The sequence below is a fragment of the Loxodonta africana genome, chromosome 27, assembly GCF_030014295.1.
Source record: "Loxodonta africana isolate mLoxAfr1 chromosome 27, mLoxAfr1.hap2, whole genome shotgun sequence".
Taxonomy (NCBI): Eukaryota; Metazoa; Chordata; class Mammalia; order Proboscidea; family Elephantidae; genus Loxodonta; species Loxodonta africana.
Genome location: NC_087368.1, coordinates 36,021,631 through 36,042,824, shown reverse-complemented (window position 1 = coordinate 36,042,824; position 21,194 = coordinate 36,021,631). Strand labels below are relative to the sequence as shown.

General features: G+C 40.6%; 1 protein-coding gene and 1 pseudogene across 18 annotated transcripts in view; both read right to left on the bottom strand.

Annotated features, from left to right (window-relative positions):
- Positions 1-21,194, bottom strand: part of GOLGA4 (golgin A4) — a 136,863-nt gene that overhangs the window by 46,413 nt on the left and 69,256 nt on the right. For all 18 annotated transcript variants that reach the window (XM_064277473.1, XM_064277474.1, XM_064277472.1 and 15 more), the window contains 4 exons: positions 18,547-18,702; positions 3,039-7,279; positions 2,405-2,526; positions 1,845-1,975 (listed from right to left, as the gene is read on the bottom strand). In XM_064277473.1, coding sequence (XP_064133543.1) covers positions 1,845-1,975; positions 2,405-2,526; positions 3,039-7,279; positions 18,547-18,702 — 4,650 coding nt within the window. The remainder of the gene's footprint in view (positions 1-1,844; positions 1,976-2,404; positions 2,527-3,038; positions 7,280-18,546; positions 18,703-21,194) is intronic.
- LOC135228771 (proteasome subunit alpha type-6-like) lies at positions 7,288-18,540 on the bottom strand (annotated as a pseudogene).

Here is a 21,194-nt window from a genome sequence, read left to right as displayed (position 1 = left end):
TATGTATGCTAAATGTTTAATGAGAAGCTAGCTTGTTCTGTAAACCTTCACCTAAAGTACAATAATAAAATATATATATATTTTTAAAAACATGATTTTCCAACAGACAGTGGTGACGGTTACACAACATGATTCAAGTACTTAATGTCAATGAATTGTACATGCGGAAAATGTACATGTAGAAAATGTAGAAATGGCAAATGTTTTACTATATACATACACTTGTTTTCGCTGTGTGCCGCTGAGTCAATTCTTACTCACAGTGACCCTATACGACAGAACAGAACTGCTGCATTTGGTTTTAAAAAACAAAACAATTGGTCTCTCTTCACCTGGAGCAACAGAGGAAGGAGAGTGGGGCACAGGAGGAGGAAACAGAAATGGAGGACATGGAACGTGTGGCTAATTGCCTCCATGAACAACTGCCTCCTTTGCCACGAGACCAGGAGGGCTGGATGGAGCCCGGCTCCCACTACTGAACATTCTGATCAAAGACTCTATAGAAGAATCCTAATCAAAAGTGGGAAAATGCAGAACAGAATTTCAAATTCCCAAGGAATTCAGACTTCCTGGAGTCATGGAGGCTGGATGAACCCCTGGAACTACTGCCCTAAGGTTATCTTTAAACCTTAAACCAAAAATATCCCCTGAAGTCTTCTTAACAACAAAAAATAGTTTAGCTTAACTAGTAAAGGATGTCTACCTTGAGCATTATCTCTTTAAAAATCTATCCATATGGAATCGAATCTACAAGAGCAACTGGAAAAGTTAGACGGGAGCCTTGGGGCAGTGAGTTTATGTTAATGGAGGAGAAACAACTCAGCAAAGGAGGGAGAGAGCGGCTACACGGAACGTAATCCACGCCACTGAACTGTACATGCAGAAATTGTTGAACTGCTGTTACGCTTCTGCTGCGTTATCTTCTCAACAAAGGCAACAAAAAATGATTTTTTTTTAATGATACAGAAGTAGTATTTATCATATTTTGGAATTTCATGTGTCATATCCTGGAATTTTGGCTGTTTCAATTACATTAGAAGTAATTATTACTAGAAACTGTTCCTGGCCCAGACTTCTATTGCTGCCAAGGTCACCTGAGGCATGATTCTCTGATTTATACATTCTCAACCATCAAATGGTTCTTGGCATATGTGAAATAAGGGGTAACCAAAACATCTGCAACCTAACCAAGAAATTACATTGTTTTACATTCGAAAACGCTCTCATTAGAACCCAGGGCTTATCTTCATATACAAGAAGACAAGCTAATCTACCATCAGTAGAACAAATGCTTTGGGTTATTATTCCACCAAACATACACCTGGCTGGTGCATTCCACATTTTTCCTCCCTTGAAACCAACAAAAATCATCTGCAAATTGGGTAGGGATGGATAAAGTTTACCGTTAACTGGCACTCCCTGAGAGGCCCCAGCTGAGCTAAGCAGCCGCCCTCACTCACTCACTCACTGCCCGTTACTCAGATTTCACCCACGCACAGCCTTCCGACTCTTCGTCTGGGTCTCCCCCCAAGTCGGTGTCAATCTCTGAGGAAGACAGAGGAGAGAACCTAGTGCCCCTTTAACGGCTCCCTGTTGCTTCAACACCAGCAACTAGACCGTACTGCCTGCTTAGCAGAATCTGATCAGGAAGCTACAATCCTGGCGGCAATCAATCAGACTCTTTATAAACCCTACATTCAGTGCGGAAGTACTAATTTGGACAATACTGAACCAAAAAACCCTCTATATTAGAAAAACAGGAAATTTATGGCCCAATCTTTTTCAGTACTACCATGCAATCTATTTCAGCTGAGTTAAAAAAAAAGAAAAAAAAAATAAGGTACATCAAGGATTTCTTCGTATCTTTTGGCTGTTCTTTTTAGATCATCTTCTTTCTCTGCGATCTTTTTATGTAACTGATTTGTCTCTTCTTGATGGCTTTCCAAAAGTTCAGCCTCCACCTCCTGGGCCTTATCTGTTAAATAAATAATGAGCACACACAACATTAGGCAAGCGTTAGCATCTACGTCCCAATTTCAGTACCAACCCTTGTTCCAAATTAATTTTGATAAAAATCAATCTCATATAAGCATTGGGAAATGGTTAATGAGGCATCCAGGCCAACAGTGAGTGATCAAACGTACCCTCTCACAGTGCACAAGAGTCTTTACAAGGTGAGAATCAATTCATGTTCTCAGTTTCTGTTACCTGCTTCTCCTCTCTTTAAGGCCAGTTGCCGCCAGGCGGCACTGCCTCATTAGAGAACTTTCTTGAGAGAGAATAATTTTTCCTCCAGTTTAATTACTTAAAGCACTTAGCACAAGTGTGAAAAGAATACGCTTAAATGATAAACAAGTCCTGCTGAATCTGATTTGTCCCTTATCGACTCTAAAATTTTACTTACTAATGGTTTCCTTTATGGTCATTTCCAGCTCCTGCTCCTTCTGTGCCAGCTGCGTGTTAAACTCCCTCATGAGCTGCTTTAATGTGGAATTGTGCTTCAACTCAAAGTCTTCTTGTTCCTGTCTGAGTGAGGAAAGAAAGGAGTTAACTGCTGCCATACTATGAACAAGCTGCCAAGAGTGACCTGGTCTTCAAAACAGCACATACACTTTGATCTCACTGGTATAGAAAACAATTTTAAGGGCATATGCCTAGGTGTATACATGTATGTGTGTGTCCAGGTACAGGGAACACCTGGAAGGGTACATGAACTGCAATTACCTCCAGGAGGATCCGAGGACTCTTCCCTTCCACTTCTGAATTTTCACCATATGCATCTATGTTATGTAATAATAATGCTAATTGTGAAAATAATTTCAAAAAAGAAAACAAGTACTTGGATATATATCTAATGACATGATCTTGCACGCAAAAGGAGGTTATCCCCCCTTCGGTCATAGAGTAACATCTCCTATTGGTAGAGTCAAGGAGGTGGGGCTTAAAGTAACTGTACTAGGCATAAAAAGGGGTGGGGGGAGCAAGGCGCTAATTAAAGAGCACTGCCTCAAAACTATTCACGCTGAAATAAAACTTACTTGATTTTCTCTTCCATTTCCTGTTCGTATTCTTTCTTTACTATAACCAGTTCTTGCTGGTGCTCCTTCCGTAACATCCGAAGGTCCTTCTGAAGTCTTGCCATCTCCTTGCTCAGCCTCTGGTTCTCCCGCTCCGCACCTGCTAACTGAAGTCCCAGGTCGTCGTGCCGGGCCTCCACGCTGCCAAGCGAGGTGGGCTGGGCCACACGTGATTTCAGCTCTCGTTCAGCACTGTCCTCCAGAGCTTCTGTGGGTTTATTTTTTCCGTCCATCTGTTGCTGTAAAGCCTGTAATTTTTCATACTTTGAGGTCAACTCTTCCATTTCAACTCTATGTACTTCCTTCTCTCTTACTAAGCAGGAATCCAGCTCTATTATCTTCTGCTCCAAGGTCTGACAGGTTAGCTCCTTCTCCTGGAGGGTTTTCTGGACCTCGTCAACCACATTTCCCAAGGTCTGCTTTGCCCCAATGTTATTTTTCTCCCCTTCTTCCACGTGCTGGGATACTATCAAGGAATATGCCTTGTTTTTCTCTTCAAGTTCTTCTTTAAGACGGTCTATCATAACTTGATCCTCGCGCTGCTTTGTTTCAGCACGTTCTAACTTTATTAAGAGCTCCTGGTATTTGCACAGCATTTCAGAATCGGAAGAAATTGTCTCTTCTTTTTCCTGCTCTAGCCTCTGTAACAGAGTCTCTTTTTCAGTTAAAGTTCTTTGTAAAACCCTGATTTTGTCTTCATAGGCCCCCTGCACACGGCCTTGGGCATCTGTTTCTTCTGGCATGGTACCTACTGCCCAGTTTTTGGCTGATCTGGGTACAACTGATATTCCTGGTTGTGGTGAGCTTTCTACTGACTTAAGTTTTTCTTCCAAGATGAGAACTTCCCTCTCTCTTTCCTGCAATTTCGTATTTAGCTCACTTAAGTGGCTTTCTCTGTCTTTTTTATATTGCTGTTCTTTGTCTTCCATTTGCGATAACAACTGCTTCTTAATGGCAGCAATTTTTTGTTCAGCTTTTTTCTTCAGTTCTGCTAATTTTGCAGCACTTTCCAACTCCAGTCTGTTTTCCAGTGCCTTTAACTCCTCGTCTTTGCTTTTCACACTGGAAGTCACATGTTCTAACTCTTTAGTCTTAGTTTCAAGCTCAGATTTCATGGAAGACACTTGCTTTTCAAGCCTCAAGACTTTTTCTTCAGCTTCTATAACCCTGTTGTCCTTTTCTTCTTCTAACTCTTGAACGTGCCGAAGTTTCTGAACCAGTTCTTCCCGTTCAGTATCCTTCTGTTGTTTGCAATTTTCAAGGACTTCACGTAAGGACTCAAGTTCAGCTGTTTTCTGAGTAATGTGTCCCTCTAACTCCATAATTCTTGCTGTTTGAGTTTTTAACTCAGTCTCTAAATTACACTTCTTTTTCTCCATCTTGCTCTTCTTATCCTCCATTTCGCCCTTCAAACATTCAAATCTTTTATTTTGCTGACCAAGGTCTTCCTTCAGAAAATGTATCTGCTCGTCCTTTTCACTGGCTTCCTTCGTTTTTAAATCAAGCTGCACCTCCAACTCTTTAATAGTATTTTGATTCTGTGTAAATCTTGACTGTGTTTTCTTCTTCCATTCTGAGAACTTGGTGGACAAGTGATCTACCTGCTCGAGGGCAGAAATCTTCTCTTTACTCAGAGTTTCGACTTTCAGAGATAAAGCCTGCACCTGCTCCAGCAACCCCCGCTGTTCTTCATCGTATTGCTTACTTAGTGAGGAAATGGCTGCTTCTTTTTCCACCAGGCTAATGCTATTCTGAAGCTGATCGTTCAAGTCGGTTAGCTGTTTATTAAGACTGCTGATCTCAGATTTTTTCTCTTTAAGCTCTTCTTTCATCGACGTGACAGCATTGATGTTTTCAGATAACTCTTTCTTTAGCTGGGTGATGCAAGACTCCTTTTCAGAGGCAGCCTGTTGCTGATGGCCTCCTTCCTTCTGTAAGGCTTCTTTTTCCGTTACAAGACCTACAATATCAGCCTTCATGCTCTTAATTTGATTTTCTTTTTCTTCTAACTGATGGGTAGCCTGTTGAAAAGAACTATTTAGTGTATTTTGCTCTTCTGTCAGCTGTCTAATTTGTGCTTCTAATTCAGAAACTTTGCAAGTTTGAATTAACAGTGTCTCCTTAACTTTAGTTGTGTGGAGCTGACAACGGGAAATTCTAGAAAGCATGACATTAATTTTGCTGTTACTAACGTTGACTAGCTCATTTGTTTTAACTTGCAATAAGGCTTCAGTTTTCTTGCAATAAATATCTAGCTGTGTTGCTAGCTCCTCAGACAGTTTCTTGAATTCCAAGCTTTTGTCCTCTAGGTTTTTCTTACTTTCTTTATGTGAAGATTTCCAACTCTGGAATTCATCATCAGTGGCCTTCAATTTGTCAGTCAGCTCAGAAACCTTAAGCTTATCTTGTTCTGCCAGTGTCTTTAGTTCAGTTAACTGCTCTTGAAGAAAAGTATTTTCCTTCAGAGAATGATTCAGGTCGACCTCTAGCTTTTCAAGTTGTGCTTTCAGGGTATCTTCATTTTGCGAGAGAGAATTCAAATCAGCAGACCTCTGTTTTAACTGTTCCTGTAATTCATTCAGTGCTGTATCCTGTTTTACACCTTCCTCCTTCAGCCACGCTATTTCCCTGTTCATCTCTTCTTTTTCATACCCAAATATGAGGATCTTTTGTTTCAGTTCTGCCACCTCGTGTTCTTTTTCCTGTAAATGAATTGCATGTTTCTCCCGAAGTTCTTCGGCTTGCTGATTAAGTTTCTTTTCCCAGATTAATACGACATCACTAAGTTTTCGCTGGTGCACCTCCGTAAGACTTTCTATTTGCTCCTTCTGGTTCATTTCCAGTCTTGACACTGCATCGCTGATTCCAGCTGAGTTTGCCTGTGCCATTTCCAAGATTTTCGCATTGAACTGTTTTTCCTTCTGACTCAGCTCTAGAACGGTATTTTCAAGCTCCTTTTTAAGTTTGGCTTCCTGATCCAACAATTTCTTCTTTAACGTTTCTTGTATCTCCTTTGCTTCCTGCTTAATTTTTTCCATCTTTTTTTCTTGGTTTTTAAATTTGGTTTCATACTCCTCATGCAAAATACTAATACTGTCCTCCTTGGCCGACAACTTCTGTTTGATTTTCTCAATTTCTTTGCTTTGTCCTTCTCTCATTTGTAAAATTAAATTTTCCTTTTCCATCAAGATTTGCTTTGTCTGTTCCTGCTCTATGTTATTATCTTTCAGTTTGGACTCATAGAGTTGGGTTAGAGATTTTATTTTTTGCTCCATTTCACTATTCTGCTTTTCAAGTTGCTGTATTAAGTCCCGGACCTGGATTTTGTGAGTGTCTAACTCGGCACTAACATCTTTCTTCTGTGTTTCAACTTCAGCTACCTGCTTCGTAAGGAGAAGTCTTTCTGTTTCTAAACCCGACAATCTTTGCTGCAGTTGGGCCAACTGCTCCTCATAAGCTTTTGCCTGCTCCTGTGAAGTGCTCTGGTATGACTGAAAAAGGTCCACCTTAGCAGAGGTCTGCTGGAGCTCCCCTTCAGACCTTTGGAGATCTGCCTCTAGATTCTCCACACGAGTCTGATACTCTTTTAAACGCTGGTCCTTTTCCCTTAGAAGGAGCCCAAGTTGATTAATTTCATCTTTTAATGCTTTCTCAGTTTTCTGGATAGACATCTCTTGATCTTTAACGATACTGTCAACTTGCTGCTGGTGCTGACTTTTCTGTTCATCCAGCCTGGCCTCTAATTCCTGCTTCACTTTATCTGCTTGAGCCTTCAGTGCAGAAAGTTCTTCTTCTAGATTGTGGCGGACTCTTAACACTTCGGACAGCTCAGAAGATAAGGATTCCAGTTCTATTTGTTTCACATCAAGCTTTTCTAAAGTTTTTTCATTCATCTCTTCTATGTGGGACTGGAAGAGAATCTCCTTGTCTTTCAACAATGCTTCCTTTTCTTGTTCACATTTTTCTCTGAGTTTTTCCATTTCTGTCTGATGCTGGTGCTTTAAGACTTGGAGTTTTTCAGTCCAAATGTTATCCTGCTGCCGCTGCAGACTTTCCAGTTCTGTCTTGTGTTTTTCAACCATGATCGTGATTTCTTTATTGTGCTTATTTTTTTCAGCTTCCAAATGGATAGCTAAATCTTCCGATTGGGTTTTACCTTCTTGTAAGCTTTTTTCCAAGGAACTTTCCAATTCAAGAATTCTCTGTTAATAAAAACAGATACATTGTTATTAAAACAACATACTTGTTTATTAACGATGGTATACATGACATGACATCTACCACCTACTTAAAGATTAAAATTCAGATAAATAACTCTACATATCACACCAAACATTAGAAAGGACAAAAAATCTTTTGTGTTAAATTCATAAAGGAATCATACAGCAAAGATGTGAAAAGAATCCAACTCGCAATTTGATTTTCTCTACATGTTTGAATAACAGTCTAAACGTGGTGGATTATGCTGACTAATTCTCTAACGCTGAACCATCCTTGTATACCTGGGATGAATCCCACTTGGTCATGATGTATTATTTTTTTGGTATTGTTGGATTTTATTGCCTAGGGTTTTGTTGAGAATTTTTCTGTCTATATTCACAAGGGATACTGGTCTATAATTTTCTTTTTCAGTGGTGTCTTTTCCTGACTTTCGTATCAGGGTTACGCTTACTTCATAGAATGAATTTGGGAGGATTCCATCTTTTTCTATGTCCTGGAATAATCTGAGTAGAATTGATGTCAGCTCTTTTAGGAATGTTTGTTAGAGTTCTCTAGGGAAGCCATCTGGGCCACCAGGGCTTTTTTTTGTTGTTGGGAGCTTTTGTTATGATTTCTTCTTTTGTTCTAGGTCAGTTCGAATTTTCTAACTCAGTTTGTGTTAGTTTAGGTAGGTAGTAGTGCATTTCCGGAAATTTGCTCATTTCTTCTAGGTTTTCAAATTTGATGGAGTACAGTTCATACTATTCTGTTACGATTCTTTTTATTTCAGTTGGTTCTGCTAACATCACCCATCCTGTTTCTGATTTGTGTGATTTGCATCTTCTCCTTTGGTCGGTGTGGCCAGCAGTTTGTCAATTTTATTAAGCCTTTCAAAGAACCAACTTCTAGTCTTGTTGATTTGTTCTATTGTTTTTTTGTTTCATTAATTTCTGCTCTAATCTTTATTGTTTCCTTTCTTCTGGTGACTGGGCTTTTTTTTTTTTTTTTTTCCTTCCTGCTCTTTTTCTATTTGTTGGAAGTTTTGATTTTGACTCTTCTTTTCTGATGTGTACATCTATTATTATAAATTGACCTTTGAGCACCGCTTTTGCTGTGCCCGATAGGTTTTAGTACATTGTGTTTTCATTCTCATTCTGAGAATTTTATTTCTTCTATTACCCAGTGGTTTTTAAGCAGGATGTTATTTGGTTTCCATGTATTTGATTTTTTTTCCCTTGTTCTTCCTGTTAACTGATTTCTAATTTCATAGTGCTGTGATCCGAGAAGATGCTTTGTATTATTTTGAACTTATTGAGGCTTGCTTTGTGGCCTAACATGTGGTCTGTTCTGGAGAATGGTCCATGTGTGCTGAAAAGAACGTGTGCTGTGCTGCTGTTGGGTGGAGTGTTCTGTATGTATCTATGAGATCAAGTTGGTTGACTGTGTTGATGAGATCTTCTGTATCTCTGCTGAGTTTCTTCCTAGTTGGTCTGTCCTTCATCAAAAGTGGTATGTTAAAGTCTCCTATTATTATTGTGGGGTTGTCTATTTCTCTTTTCAATTCTGTTAGTTTGTTTTATGTATCCTGGAGCTCTTTCGCTGGGTGCATATTTAATATGGTTATGTCTTCTTGTTGAATTGATGCTTTAATTCTTCTATAACGCCCTTCCTTGTCTCTTATGCTGGCTCTTGCCTTAAAGCCTATTTTATCAGAGATTAATATTGCCACTTCTGTTCTTTTTTGGTTGCTGTTTGCGTGATATATTTTTTTCATCCTTGAATTTTTACCTTATTTTAAATTTGAGTCTAAGGTGTGTCTCTTGTAGGAAGCACACAGGTGGGTCCTATTTCCTTATGCATTCTGCCGCTCTCTGTCTCTTGACTAGTACATTTAATCCATTTACATTCAATGTTAACTATGGTTAGGTGTGGGTTTATCGCTGTCATTCCGTTGTGTTTTTTTTGTGGTGTTGATGATTTCTTTGTTCGTATACGTTTCTGTGCGGAGCTCTTTTTCTTTATGAACATTATTTTCATTTCTTTCTTTGCTGTTGATTTTGCATTTACTGAGTCTTCATGATTTTCTTCTTTTTTATTTTGGTGAGGTTTATTAGTTTTCTTTGTGGTTCCCCTGAAATATGTTTCTAAGTTTAAAACAGTCTTATATCTGGACATCAGCTATCTACTTTTTTTTTTTTTTAATGACTTTCCAAAAGCACTTTTTTATATATACAGAGAAAGAGAGACAGAGTTCTATCCACTTCAGGGGTAGGAGGAGTGGGAGAGGTTCCCTTTTTAATCCAAGGACCTCCATAATGTTGATTTGTTTTTACCAAACACATTGACAAGTGGCACCATGGATTTGGTAAACTAATTATAGTGTTTAGTCTCTCTCTGCTAGAGCGATGAGGTGGGCATCAATCTCTGCTTCTGTAAGAACGCTGAGTTTAGGATTTTCAACTGGAACTACCCCAACTTCAATAGCTGAAGGTCTAAAGTCAACTGATAGTGCAGTAGACAGGCATGTAATTGCTGTTTCAACTGTCTGTCCAAATGTCCAATCCGATTTCTTCACTTTTTTTTCAAGGAAGTTGGTTGACTCAGTTTAACTCCTGCTGTAGTTGGGTGGGTAGTGTACAAGGATCACACTTATACACCTGAGGGCCTTGTTCTTCGTCTACACCAATTAAGATCATACAGCAAACAAGAGGCCTCATTTGAGCATTTTGCAGAAATATATGCAATTCTTTTACACAGCATGTCCACAGCAATCTCACAGCCATATTTGTATTTCCAATTAGCTGTCTCATAGCAAGTCCTCCGTACCTGGCATCTGCTGTCAGCTGTCATTCCTGTCATCGCACACCCAATGTTTTCAGTTACCTAGAATAAGTGAGTCACTGTGCTGGAATCCAATAATTTGTCAGGTACATTCTTTTGTGTGAAAAATACGGCACAGTCTCTCCCTCTGACAGCTACTGGTGTGAGCCCACCATGGTTAAAAGCCTCTAAAACATATTCTACTTGGTAGAAGCGGTCCTTGGGTGAAAAAATGATAATGCCGCATCTAAAACCAGTGCTGGAACCACAGGACATGTTGATATACCCATTACTTCAATAACAGTCTCCAGGCCCCACCATCTTTTTATTTTGAAGTTGCCATTGTTCACGGATTGATGTACCTGGTTCCACTTTCAGTCCTACAGCTTTATTTTTGAAAATTCTTTATCTTAGTCGGTATCCAGGTGATGTTGTCATGTGTCTTAATCTCAGGTTATTTCTGACATTGTTGATTCTCTGTCCAAAGGATTCCCTTTAATATTTTCTGTGTAGGCTGGTTTTTACAAATTGCTTAATTTCTGTTTATCTGGAAATGTCTGAACTTTGCCATCATATTTGACAGACAATTTTGCTGGACATACAATTCTTGGTTGGCAATTTTTTCTTTCAGGGTTTTATATATGTCATCACATTGTCACCTTCTTGCCTACACGGTTCCTGCTGAGAAATCGGAGCTCAGTCTTACTGGTTTGCCTTTGTAGGTAACTTTTCATTTTTCCCAGGCTGAAAAATTTTTATTATGATATGTCTTTGTGATTTTCTTTCAGGGTCTAGCCTATGTGGGATTTGTTGGGGTTCTTGGATGGATATCTTCTCATCTTTCATGATATTAAGGAAATTTTCTCCCAGCATATCTTTAATAATTTTCTTTTTTTTTTTTTTTTTGGTGGTGGGGGGTCTCTTCCTGTTCAGGAATTCCAATCATGTGTAAATTATTCCCCTTGATAGTGTCCCACATAACTCTTAAGCTATTTTCACTCTTTTTTCAGATTGTTCCTCTAACAGATTGGTTGTTAGTTGTTGTTGTTGTTAGGTGCTGTCAAGTTGGTTCCGACTCATAGTGACCCTATGCACAACAGAACGAAACACTGCCCGGTCCTGAGCCATCCTCACAATCATTGTTATGCTTGAGCTCATTGTTGCAGCCACTGTGTCAATCCACCTCTTTGAGGGTCTTCCTCTCTTGTGCTGACGCTGTATTCTGCCAAGCATGATGTCCTTCTTCAGGGACTGATCCCTCCTGACAACATGTCCAAAGTGTGTAAGACACAGTCTCTCCATCCTTCCTTCTAAGGAGCATTCTGGTTGTACTTTTTCCAAGACAGATTTGTTCATTCTTTTGGCAGTCCATGGTATATTCAATATTCTTCGCCAACTCCACAATTCAGAGGCGTCAATTCTGTCCTTATTCACTGTCCAGCTTTGACATGCATGTGATGCTACTGAAAATACCCTGGCTTGGGTCAGGAGCATCTTGGTCTTCAAGGTGACATCTTTGCTCTTCAACACTTTAAAGAGGTCTTTAGGAGCAGATTTGCCCAATGCAACACATCTTTTGATTTCTTACTGCTGCTTCCATGGGTGTCGATTGCGGATTCAAGTAAAATGAAATCTTTGACAACTTCAATCTTTTCTCCATTTATCATAATGTTGCCTATTGGTCCAGTTGTGAGGATTTTTGTTTTCTTTATGTTGAGGTGCAATCATACTGAAGGCTGTGGTCTTTGATCTTCATTAGTTAAGTGCTTCAAGTCCTCTTCATTTTCAGCAAGCACGGTTGTGTCATCTGCATAACGCAGAACCCTGATGCCCCGTTCTTCTTCTTATGGTCCAGCTTCTTGGATTATTTGCTCAGCATACAGATTGAATAGGTATGATGAAAGGATACACCCCTGATACACACCTTTCCTGACTTTAAACCAATCAGTATCCCCTTGTTCTGTCTGAACTGGCTCTTGATCAGCAATACGCAAGCCCCCACAGTACGACAAACTGACAGACATTTGGGGGAACAGATTGGTTTCAAGGAATTTTTCCTCTGTTTTGCTGATTCTGTCTTCTGTTGATTCAATTCTACTCCTTTGTCCTTCCAATGTGTTATCTATTTTTAAAATTTTAGTGTTAATATTCTAGATTTCTAGTTACTGTTTTTCTATGGTTTCTAATTGTCTATTTATTTTGTCATTTTGTTCTTGTATTATTTTCCTGAAATCTTCTAGAGTGTTGTCTGTGTTTTCCTTCATCTCTCTCTTGATCTCTTTCAGGATCCTGTACAGAAGTCTTTTGAATTCCTTATCATGTAGTTCAATTACCATTTCTTCCTCAGGAAAGTTTTCTGGCTCTTTATTTTGGTCACTTGCTTGAGGCATCTTGTCCTGTTTCTTCTCATGTTTTGGTACTGTCTATGGTCTTCAAGACAATAAGGAGTTATTGTATTTACTCATTGATTGTATGTTTGTTTGCTTCATTTTGATTTTTTGTTTTGTTTTGTTATACCCAGGCTGGTGGAGCTTATATGGTTCACTGGTCTCAGGTCAGGCAGCACTGAAGTGCTCGCCATCTCTCCCTAGGCGAGCAACGGTCTGACATCTATCCAGTGGCCTGGGAGCAGGCAGTTGCACTCGTCAAGTGGATAGGGTTGCAGGTGTAGTGGATATGGTGGGAGAGCCGGGACATAGGCACCTTCAATCGCTGGGTAACAAGGAAGAGAGCAGAGAGCAGGGAGAGGGGAGGCTGGGTGGCAGGTGGGTGAGCGCATGGGAATGCAGTCACTGCCAGTCAATGCATGAGGGACGGGCTTGGTGACGGGCATGTTAGCATGTGGGCGCTCAGTCGCCAAAGCTTGGCTGATTAGGAGTGGCAAGTACTGTGCTGGAGTGGTCTGTTCTAGCCTGGTGGGGTCAGTGGGCAGAAGGGTTAAGGTGAGCGGCAGGTGCTGAGCCAGTACAGCTGCCATCACCCAGTGGGGTCAACGGGCACAAGGGATAGGGCAAGCAATAGGCACAATGCTGGAATGGTTTACTGCCACCTGGTGGGGTTGGCAGGCAGGAGGTGGTGCTAAGAGGGGAGGGTGGGCATCAGGACTGGGTGGGAAAAGAAGAGGGCTTATACCATCATCCCCAGTGGTCCAGGATGTAAGGATGGGGGACTTTGTGCCACTATTGACCGTGAAGATGGGGGGAGGGGTGAGTACCCTTCTGGTCACTGGGCGAGGGTGCCTAGCCTCTACCCATTGGCTCCAACCAGCAATTGGGACCTTATTTCACTCTGAGTTTGTCTGCACAGTTACTCTGTTCTGTTGGGAATTCTATACTCCTCACCCGGGGCTGCTGCTGTCTGTCTCAAGATGGGCATGCTGAGCCAGGCTGGTTGGCAGGGCCCCTCTGCTCCATCTCTTCTCATTCACAGTTTTCAGTCTGTTTCCTCTTCCAAACGGTGTTCAATCTAGTTCTTTATCTTTTCGTTTGATCCTCAGGGTTCCACGACGGTCATCTGTATCTGTTTCACGTGGTTTGTCAGTCTTTGCTGTAGAGGGATGGTCTGGTGTATCTAACTAAGCTGCCATTTTGGCCAGACTTCCTGGAGCCATAAAGGTTGGATGAACTGCAGGAACTACTGTCCTGAGATAATCTTTAAACCTTAAACAAAAAACATCCCCTGAAATCTTCTTAAAAATAAAACAACAGTTTAGCTTAACTAAAATGTCTTCAGCGTTATGTACTTTTAAGATCTATCTACATAACATCAGCAGAGCCACGGTAGTGTAGTACTAAAGAACTCGGCTGCTAACCAAAGGGTGGGCAGTTCAAACCCACCAGCTGCTCCTTGGAAACCCTAAGGGGCAGTTCTGTTCTGTGCTATAAGGTCCCTCTGAGTCGGAATAGACTTGAAGGCAATGGGTTTGGTTTGGTTTCATGTGAGGTCAAACTGACAACAGCAACTTGAAAGATAAGAACCTTCGGGGGCAATGAGTTTATGTTAACGGAACAGGAGTAACTCAGAAAAGGAGGGTGAGAACAGATGCACAGCTCGAATAATATAATCAATGTCAGTAAATGGTACATGTAGAAACTGTTGAACTGGTGTATGTTTTGCTGTGTATATTCTCAACAACAAAATAAATAATAAAAAAAGACTGAAAATTCTAAATAACATCAGGCAGTTTATTCAAAACAGGCAGTACGTTTCAAATACTGCTGGGCGGACGGTCGGAGGGTCTTCAAACATGACTGATGATCCGTATGGATAAATACGTTCATTATTGATGATCTGTACGGATAAATACGTTCATTATTGATGATCCGTGTGTAGAAATACGTTCATTATTGATGATCCGTGTGTATAAATACATTCTTTATTGATGATCTGTGTGTATAAATACGTTCATTGATGATCCGTGTGTATAAATACGTTTGTTGTTGATGATCTGTGTGTATAAATACGTTCGTTGTTGATGATCCGTGTGTATAAATACGTTCGTTATTGATGATCCGTGTGTATAAATACGTTCATTGTTGATGATCCGTGTGTATAAATACGTTCATTGTTGATCCATGTGTATAAATACGTTCGTTGTTGATGATCCGTGTGTATAAATACATTCGTTATTGATGATCCGTGTGTATAAATACGTTCGTTATTGATGATCCGTGTGTATAAATATGTTTATTACGTGATGTAAGCAGAGAATGAATTACGTTCAGGATGTGCATAAGATGAAGCTGGACAGGCAGGAAGCTGCCAGGGCGAGTGCTGCCAACGAAGGGAGGCCACTTCCTAGAGGTGAGTAGTGCACAACAGCATGGAGACGCTACAACGCCTGAGTGCAAAGCAGCAGAGTGAGCAGCTGATGGAAATACAGCCAGCTAAAGGCACAATTAAAACTGAGAAGAAACAGCTGCAAACATCCATTAATAACTGGAGTATGGAATGTACTAAGTGTGATTCTAGGAAAATTGGAAGTTGTCAAAAATGAAATGGAACACAAACACAGATGTCCTAGACGTTGGTGAGAGCTGGGATGGACCAGTGTGGCCACTGTGAATCAGACAATCACGTGGTCTAACACAAACACAGGTGTCCTAGACATTGCTGAGAGCTGGGATGGACCGGTACTGGCCACTGTGAATCAAACAATCACATGGTCTAACACAAACACAGGTGTCCTAGATGTTGGTTAGAGCTGAAATGGACTGGTATTGGCCATTCTGAATCAGACAATCACGTGGTCTATTCTGCCATGAAAGAAAAACTGAGGAGGAATACCATTGCATTTAGCGTCAAAAAGAACATTTCAAGATCTATCCTGAGGTACAATGCTGTCAGCAATGGGATAATATCCGTACACCTACAAGGAGGACTGGTTATTACCACTATTATTCAAATTTACAGACCAGCCACTAATGCCAAAGATGAAGAAATTGAAGATGTTTACCAACTTCTACAGTCTGAAATTTATCAAACATGCAATCAAGATGCATTTATAATTACTGGTGATTGGAATGCGAAAGTTGGAAACAAAGAAGGCTCAGTAGTTGGAAAACATGGCCTTGGTGACAGAAACGATACTGGAGATCTCATGATAGAATTCTGCAAGACCAACAACTTCTTCATTGCAAATACCTTTTTCAACAACATAAGCATACACATGGACCTGGCCGGGCAGAACAGACAGGAATCAGATTGTCTACATCTGTGGAAAGACATAATGAGGAAGCTCAATATCATCAGTCAGAACAAGGCCAGGGGCCAAACACAGAAGAGGCCATCAATTGCTCATATACAAGTTCAAGTTGAAGCTAAAGAAGATTAAAACAAGTTCATGAAAGTCAAAGTATGACCTTTAGTATATCGCCCCTGAATTTAGAGACCAAATCAAGAACAGACTGGACACACTGAACACTAATGACCTAAGCCCAGACGAGTTGTGGGAAGACATCAAGGACATCATACATGAAGAAAACAAAAGGTCATTAAAAAGACCGGAAAGAAAGAAAAGACCAAAATTGATGTCAGAAGACTCTGAAACTGGCTCTTGAACACAGAGGAGCTAAAGTGAACAGAAGAAATGAAGTAAAAGAGCTGAACAGAAGATTTCAAAGACTGCCTTGAGAAGACAAAATAAAGTATTGTAAAGAAATGAGCAAAGACTCCGAATTAGAAAACCAAAAGAGAAGAACATGCTCGGCATTTCTCAAGCTGAAAGAACTGAAGAAAAATTCAAGCCTCAGGTTGCATTACTGAAGGATTCTGTAGGCAAAATATTCAACAATGCAAGAAGCATCAAAAGCAGATGGAAGGAATACACAGAGTCGCTGTACCAAAAAGAATTGGTCAACATCCAATCATTTCAAGAGGTACCATATGATCAAGAACCGATGGTACTGAAGGAAGAAGTCCAAGCTGTACTGAAGGCATCAGGAAAAACAAGGCTCCAGGAACTGACCGAATACCAGTTAAGATGTTTCAACAAACCAGATGCAATGTTGGAAATGCTCAGTCATGTATGCCAAGAAATGTCGAAGACAGCTACCTGGACAAGGGACTAGAAGAGATCCATATCTGTGCCCATTCCAAAGAAAGGAGATCCAAAGGAATGTGGAAATTATTGAACAGTATCATTAATATCACATGAAAGTAAAATATTCCTGAAGATAACTCAAAAACAGTAGCAGCAGTACATCGACATGGAACTGCCAGATATTCAAGCTGGATTCAGAAGAGGACATGGAACTAGGGACATCACTGCGGATGTCAGATGGATCATGGCTGAATGCAGAGAATACCAGAAAGATGTTTTCCTGTGGTTTATTGACTACACAAAGGCATTCGACTGTGCACATCATAACAAGTTATGGATAATATTGCGAAGAATGGGCATTACAGAACACTTAACTGTGCTCACATAGAACCTGTACGTAGACCAAGTGGCATTCGTTTGAGCAGAACAAGGAGATACTGCTTGGTTTAAAATCAGGACAAATGTATGTCGGGGTTATATCCTTTCACTATACTTAATCTGTATGCTGAGCAAATAATCTGAGAAACTGGGCTATATGAAGAACAGGCATCAGGATTGGAGGAAGGCCCATTAAGAATCTGCATTATGCAGATGACAAAATTTTGCTTGCAGAAAGTGAAGAAGACTTGAAGCACTTACTAATGAAGATCAAAGACCACAGCCTTCAGTATGGATTACACCTCAATATAAAGAAAACAAAAATCTTCACAACTGGACCAATAAGCAACATCATGATAAACAGAGAAAATACTGAAGTTATCAAAGACTTCATTTTACTTGGATCCACAATCAATGCTCATGGAAGCAGCAGTCCAGAATCAATGAACACATTGCACTGGGCAAATCTGCTGCAAAAGACCTCTTGAAAATGTTAAAAAGCAAAGATGTTTAGCCCAAGACAGGAACCATTCCCAAAGCCGACTCTTCAGACAGGGATTGGACTGTACTGTGGGATGGAAAATAATACTCGTGAAGAACGACCTTCTTGGATCAAGTAGACAGATGAGACTATGCTGCCATCTCCTGTCTGGAAGGGAGAGAAGGCAGAGGGGGACAGAAGCTGGCTAAATGGACACGAGGAGAGAGAATGGAGGGAAGGAGCGTGCTGTCTCATTAGGGGGAGGGCAATCAGGAGTGTATAGCAAGGTGTATATAAATTTTTGTATGAGAGACTGACTTGATTTGTAAACTTTCACTTAAAGCACAATAAAAATTAATTAAAAAAAGAAAAAGCAAAGATGTCACTTTGAGGACTAAGGTACAACCGACCCAAGCCATGGTATTTTCAACCACCTCACACACACGCGAAAGCTGAGCAATGAACATGGAAGACCAAAGAAGAACTGACATCTTTGAGTGATGGTGTTGGTGAAGAATACTGAATACACCACGGGCTGCCAGAAGAACGTACAATCTGTACTGGAAGTAGCACAGCCAGAATATTCCTTAGAAGGGAGGATGGTGAGACTCGGTCTCACATACTTCGGACATGTTATCAGGAGGGACCAGTCCATGGAAAAGGACATCATGCGTGGTAAAGTAGAGGGACAGCAAAAAAGAGGAAGACCCTCAACAAAAGGGATTGAAACAGTGGCTGCAACAATGGGCTCAAACATAGGAACAATTGTAAGGATGGCACAGGACCAGGTGGTGTTCTGTTCTGTTGTTCGTGGGGTTGCTATGAGTCAGAAGTGACTCGACTGCACCTAACAACAACAAAGGCAGAACAGGACAACCACGTAGCAAACACAGCGCCCAGAGTTCAAACCACTACCATGAATAGCTCTCACTAAAAATGAAGTATGTAGTATACGTAAATCTAACTCAGTAAAACAAAAGCGTCTCTACAACTTTATACTGACTGCAGAAACAACAGTTTCAGATGATTTCACGGCTCTACAAACTTACAGTTCTGTAAGTCTCTGCTTCTTGCTGAAGGTCCCGAAGTTTATTTTCACTCTCTGTGAGAATTGCTTTTTTCTGCAACTCCAGCTCTTCCAGGGCCAAAGATTCTTGCTGTTCCTTTTCTTGGGTGATCTTCAAATATTCTGACTGACTCTTTTCCTGTGCCAAAAACAATAACACCACCTTAGTCCCAGATAAAACTTCAGTGTTCCCAAAGGACTCCCACAAAAATCGTTCCATTTGATCTTCACACTGGCCCTGTGCGGCCAGCAGCATCAGCATCTCTCCTCCCGTGCTCGAAGTCTACAGAAGCAAGCCGTGTGGCTTTCCCAGTGTGGTCTGGCCAATCTTTGCCACAATTACTATTTATATGAAAAATTTTGTTCCAGTAACCCTACTAATGTGTGCCATTTTTCCATTACTTGGTTTGCAAAGCCCCACTGGATGTGAGGGGTCACCTAATCCTCTACACTCCAGATTGTGGTAGTTCAAGTATAGGTCTAGAAACTAGATTGTTAGGTTTACACAACTTGTGACAAATACCTCGTTACAACAGGGAGCCCAACATGGAAAATTAAATAAAAAAATCAGAACATCACTTGTGAACATATGGAGTAGATCAAGGAAATATAAAAGAAAGCCTATGCAACTTTTTTCAACGATTTGGGCTCCTCTACCATCTCACCAATCCTCACAAGCTTGTCCTCAGTTTGTCCTCAGCTGTAGCAATATTCACATCACAGGTGTCTGATGTTTGGAGAGGAGGAGCTCTAGAGAGTGCTTTTAACAGGTGGTGGCTTCAAACTCCACCTGAGAAAAGTCTACTTCTCTACACCCACTGCTCAGGGTGCATGCTGCCAACAGCAGTATTTTCAGTTCACAAAGTTTGTCATCTAAGAGCCACAGTCTGGTGAAGCACACTGCTTTAAGGAAAGATTTTGTTCCACATTATAAGTAAATAGACTAATAATATTAGTTTCTAAAATATTCATTTTATATCATTGAAAACAAAGTATGTTTGATGTATACTACATTTAAATGCATCTCTACATGTCAACAAACGAAGGGAAGTCTTAATAGCCTGTTGAATTTTGCCTATCAACTCAAAAGCAACTTCTTGAAGAACTGAAGTAGAAAGGGGAGCAGAAGGGGCACGTGCAAGCACGTGTACGTGTCTGTCTGTGTGTGTCCTGCTCGCTCTACTTGGAATGCATCTCAATGTATCAGTTCCTAGAACAGTGTATTAACAAGGTCAGTGTTTTAGCGTCAGCGCCCCCCGTGGCCACTCACCCCAGCATGAAATCCCCACTACATCACAACAAACACTTCTAGCACCATTCCCTGCTTCATTTATAGCCCCCCTTGGACAAAAAAAAAAAAAAAATTTTTTTTTTTTTTTTGGACCTTAACTTTCATGCCCCTATTTTTTATTTACTGAGGCGTGGTGCTTCAGAGGTAGGATTCCCTCCTTCCATGTGGGAGACCCGGGTTCAATCCCCGGCCAGTGCACTCGGCCACAGCCACCACCCGTCGGCCAGTGGAGGCTCGGGTGTTGTGACACCGAGAGGGTTTCAGTGGAGCTTCCAGACTGAGAAGGGCCAGGAGAAAGGCCTGGTGATCAATGTCCGAAAATCAGCCAGTGAAAACCCTACGGATCACAACAGTCTCATCGCCAAGCAGTTGTGGGAATGGCGAAGGACTGGGCAGCGTTTCCTTCCACTGTGCTTGGGGGTGCCATGAGTCGGGGCCCTGTTGGACGGCAGCTAACAATAACACGGTTAACTTATGTTGTCTTGTTATGGTGTCAAGTATGCTTGCAAACCGCTTTAAATTCTTTCTGGACCAACATGGAATACAAGTATGTACCTATATACATGTAAGTTTCACAACAAACTAAACCTCTAACCTCACCCAATCAATACTGCAAACCCAGGTTCCTATTTGTCCCAAAAGCAAAGATCAGAGAACTCTACTAACACAGCTCAAAGATCACCGCTGCAGCAAAATCCTAAGGACCCAGATCTAACTGCGAGGAGGGAAAAGAATGCATGGAAGAAAGGGGATTTCATTTTAGATAACAACTATTTCTCATCCTTTCATACTGAGAGCATTTTAAAATTCTATATATTACCTTACAAATAACTTCAAATAAAAACAATCAAACCACATTTTTGGCATTGACACTTTTTATGGTAACTTGTATAGAAGGCTTTCTACAATTGACAAAAATTTTCTACTTGTTTGTTTTAAACTTTCAAATTATACTATTTTAATAAATCTTTAGTATTTTTTGGAAACCCTGGTAGCCTAGTGGTTAAGTCCTATGGCTGCTAACCAAGAGGTCAGCAGTTCAAATCCGCCAGGCGCTCCTTGGAAACTCTACAGGGCAGTTCTACTCAGTCCTATAGGGTCGCTATGAGTCGGAATCAACTCGACGGCAGCGAGTTTGGTTTAGTTGGGATTTTTAGTACCTTTGCTTCTCTGTTGTTATTTTTTAGTTAGTTCAGTCAGTGTATTTTATTTTTTTAAACGTCATATGTATTGAAAATCACTAATGAGGTTATTCTACTTAAAATGAAAACCGGTTGGTCGTTTTCATTTTTCTCTTCATTAAAACGCATTTTAGAGAAAACTTTCTGAGCCTTGAGCTC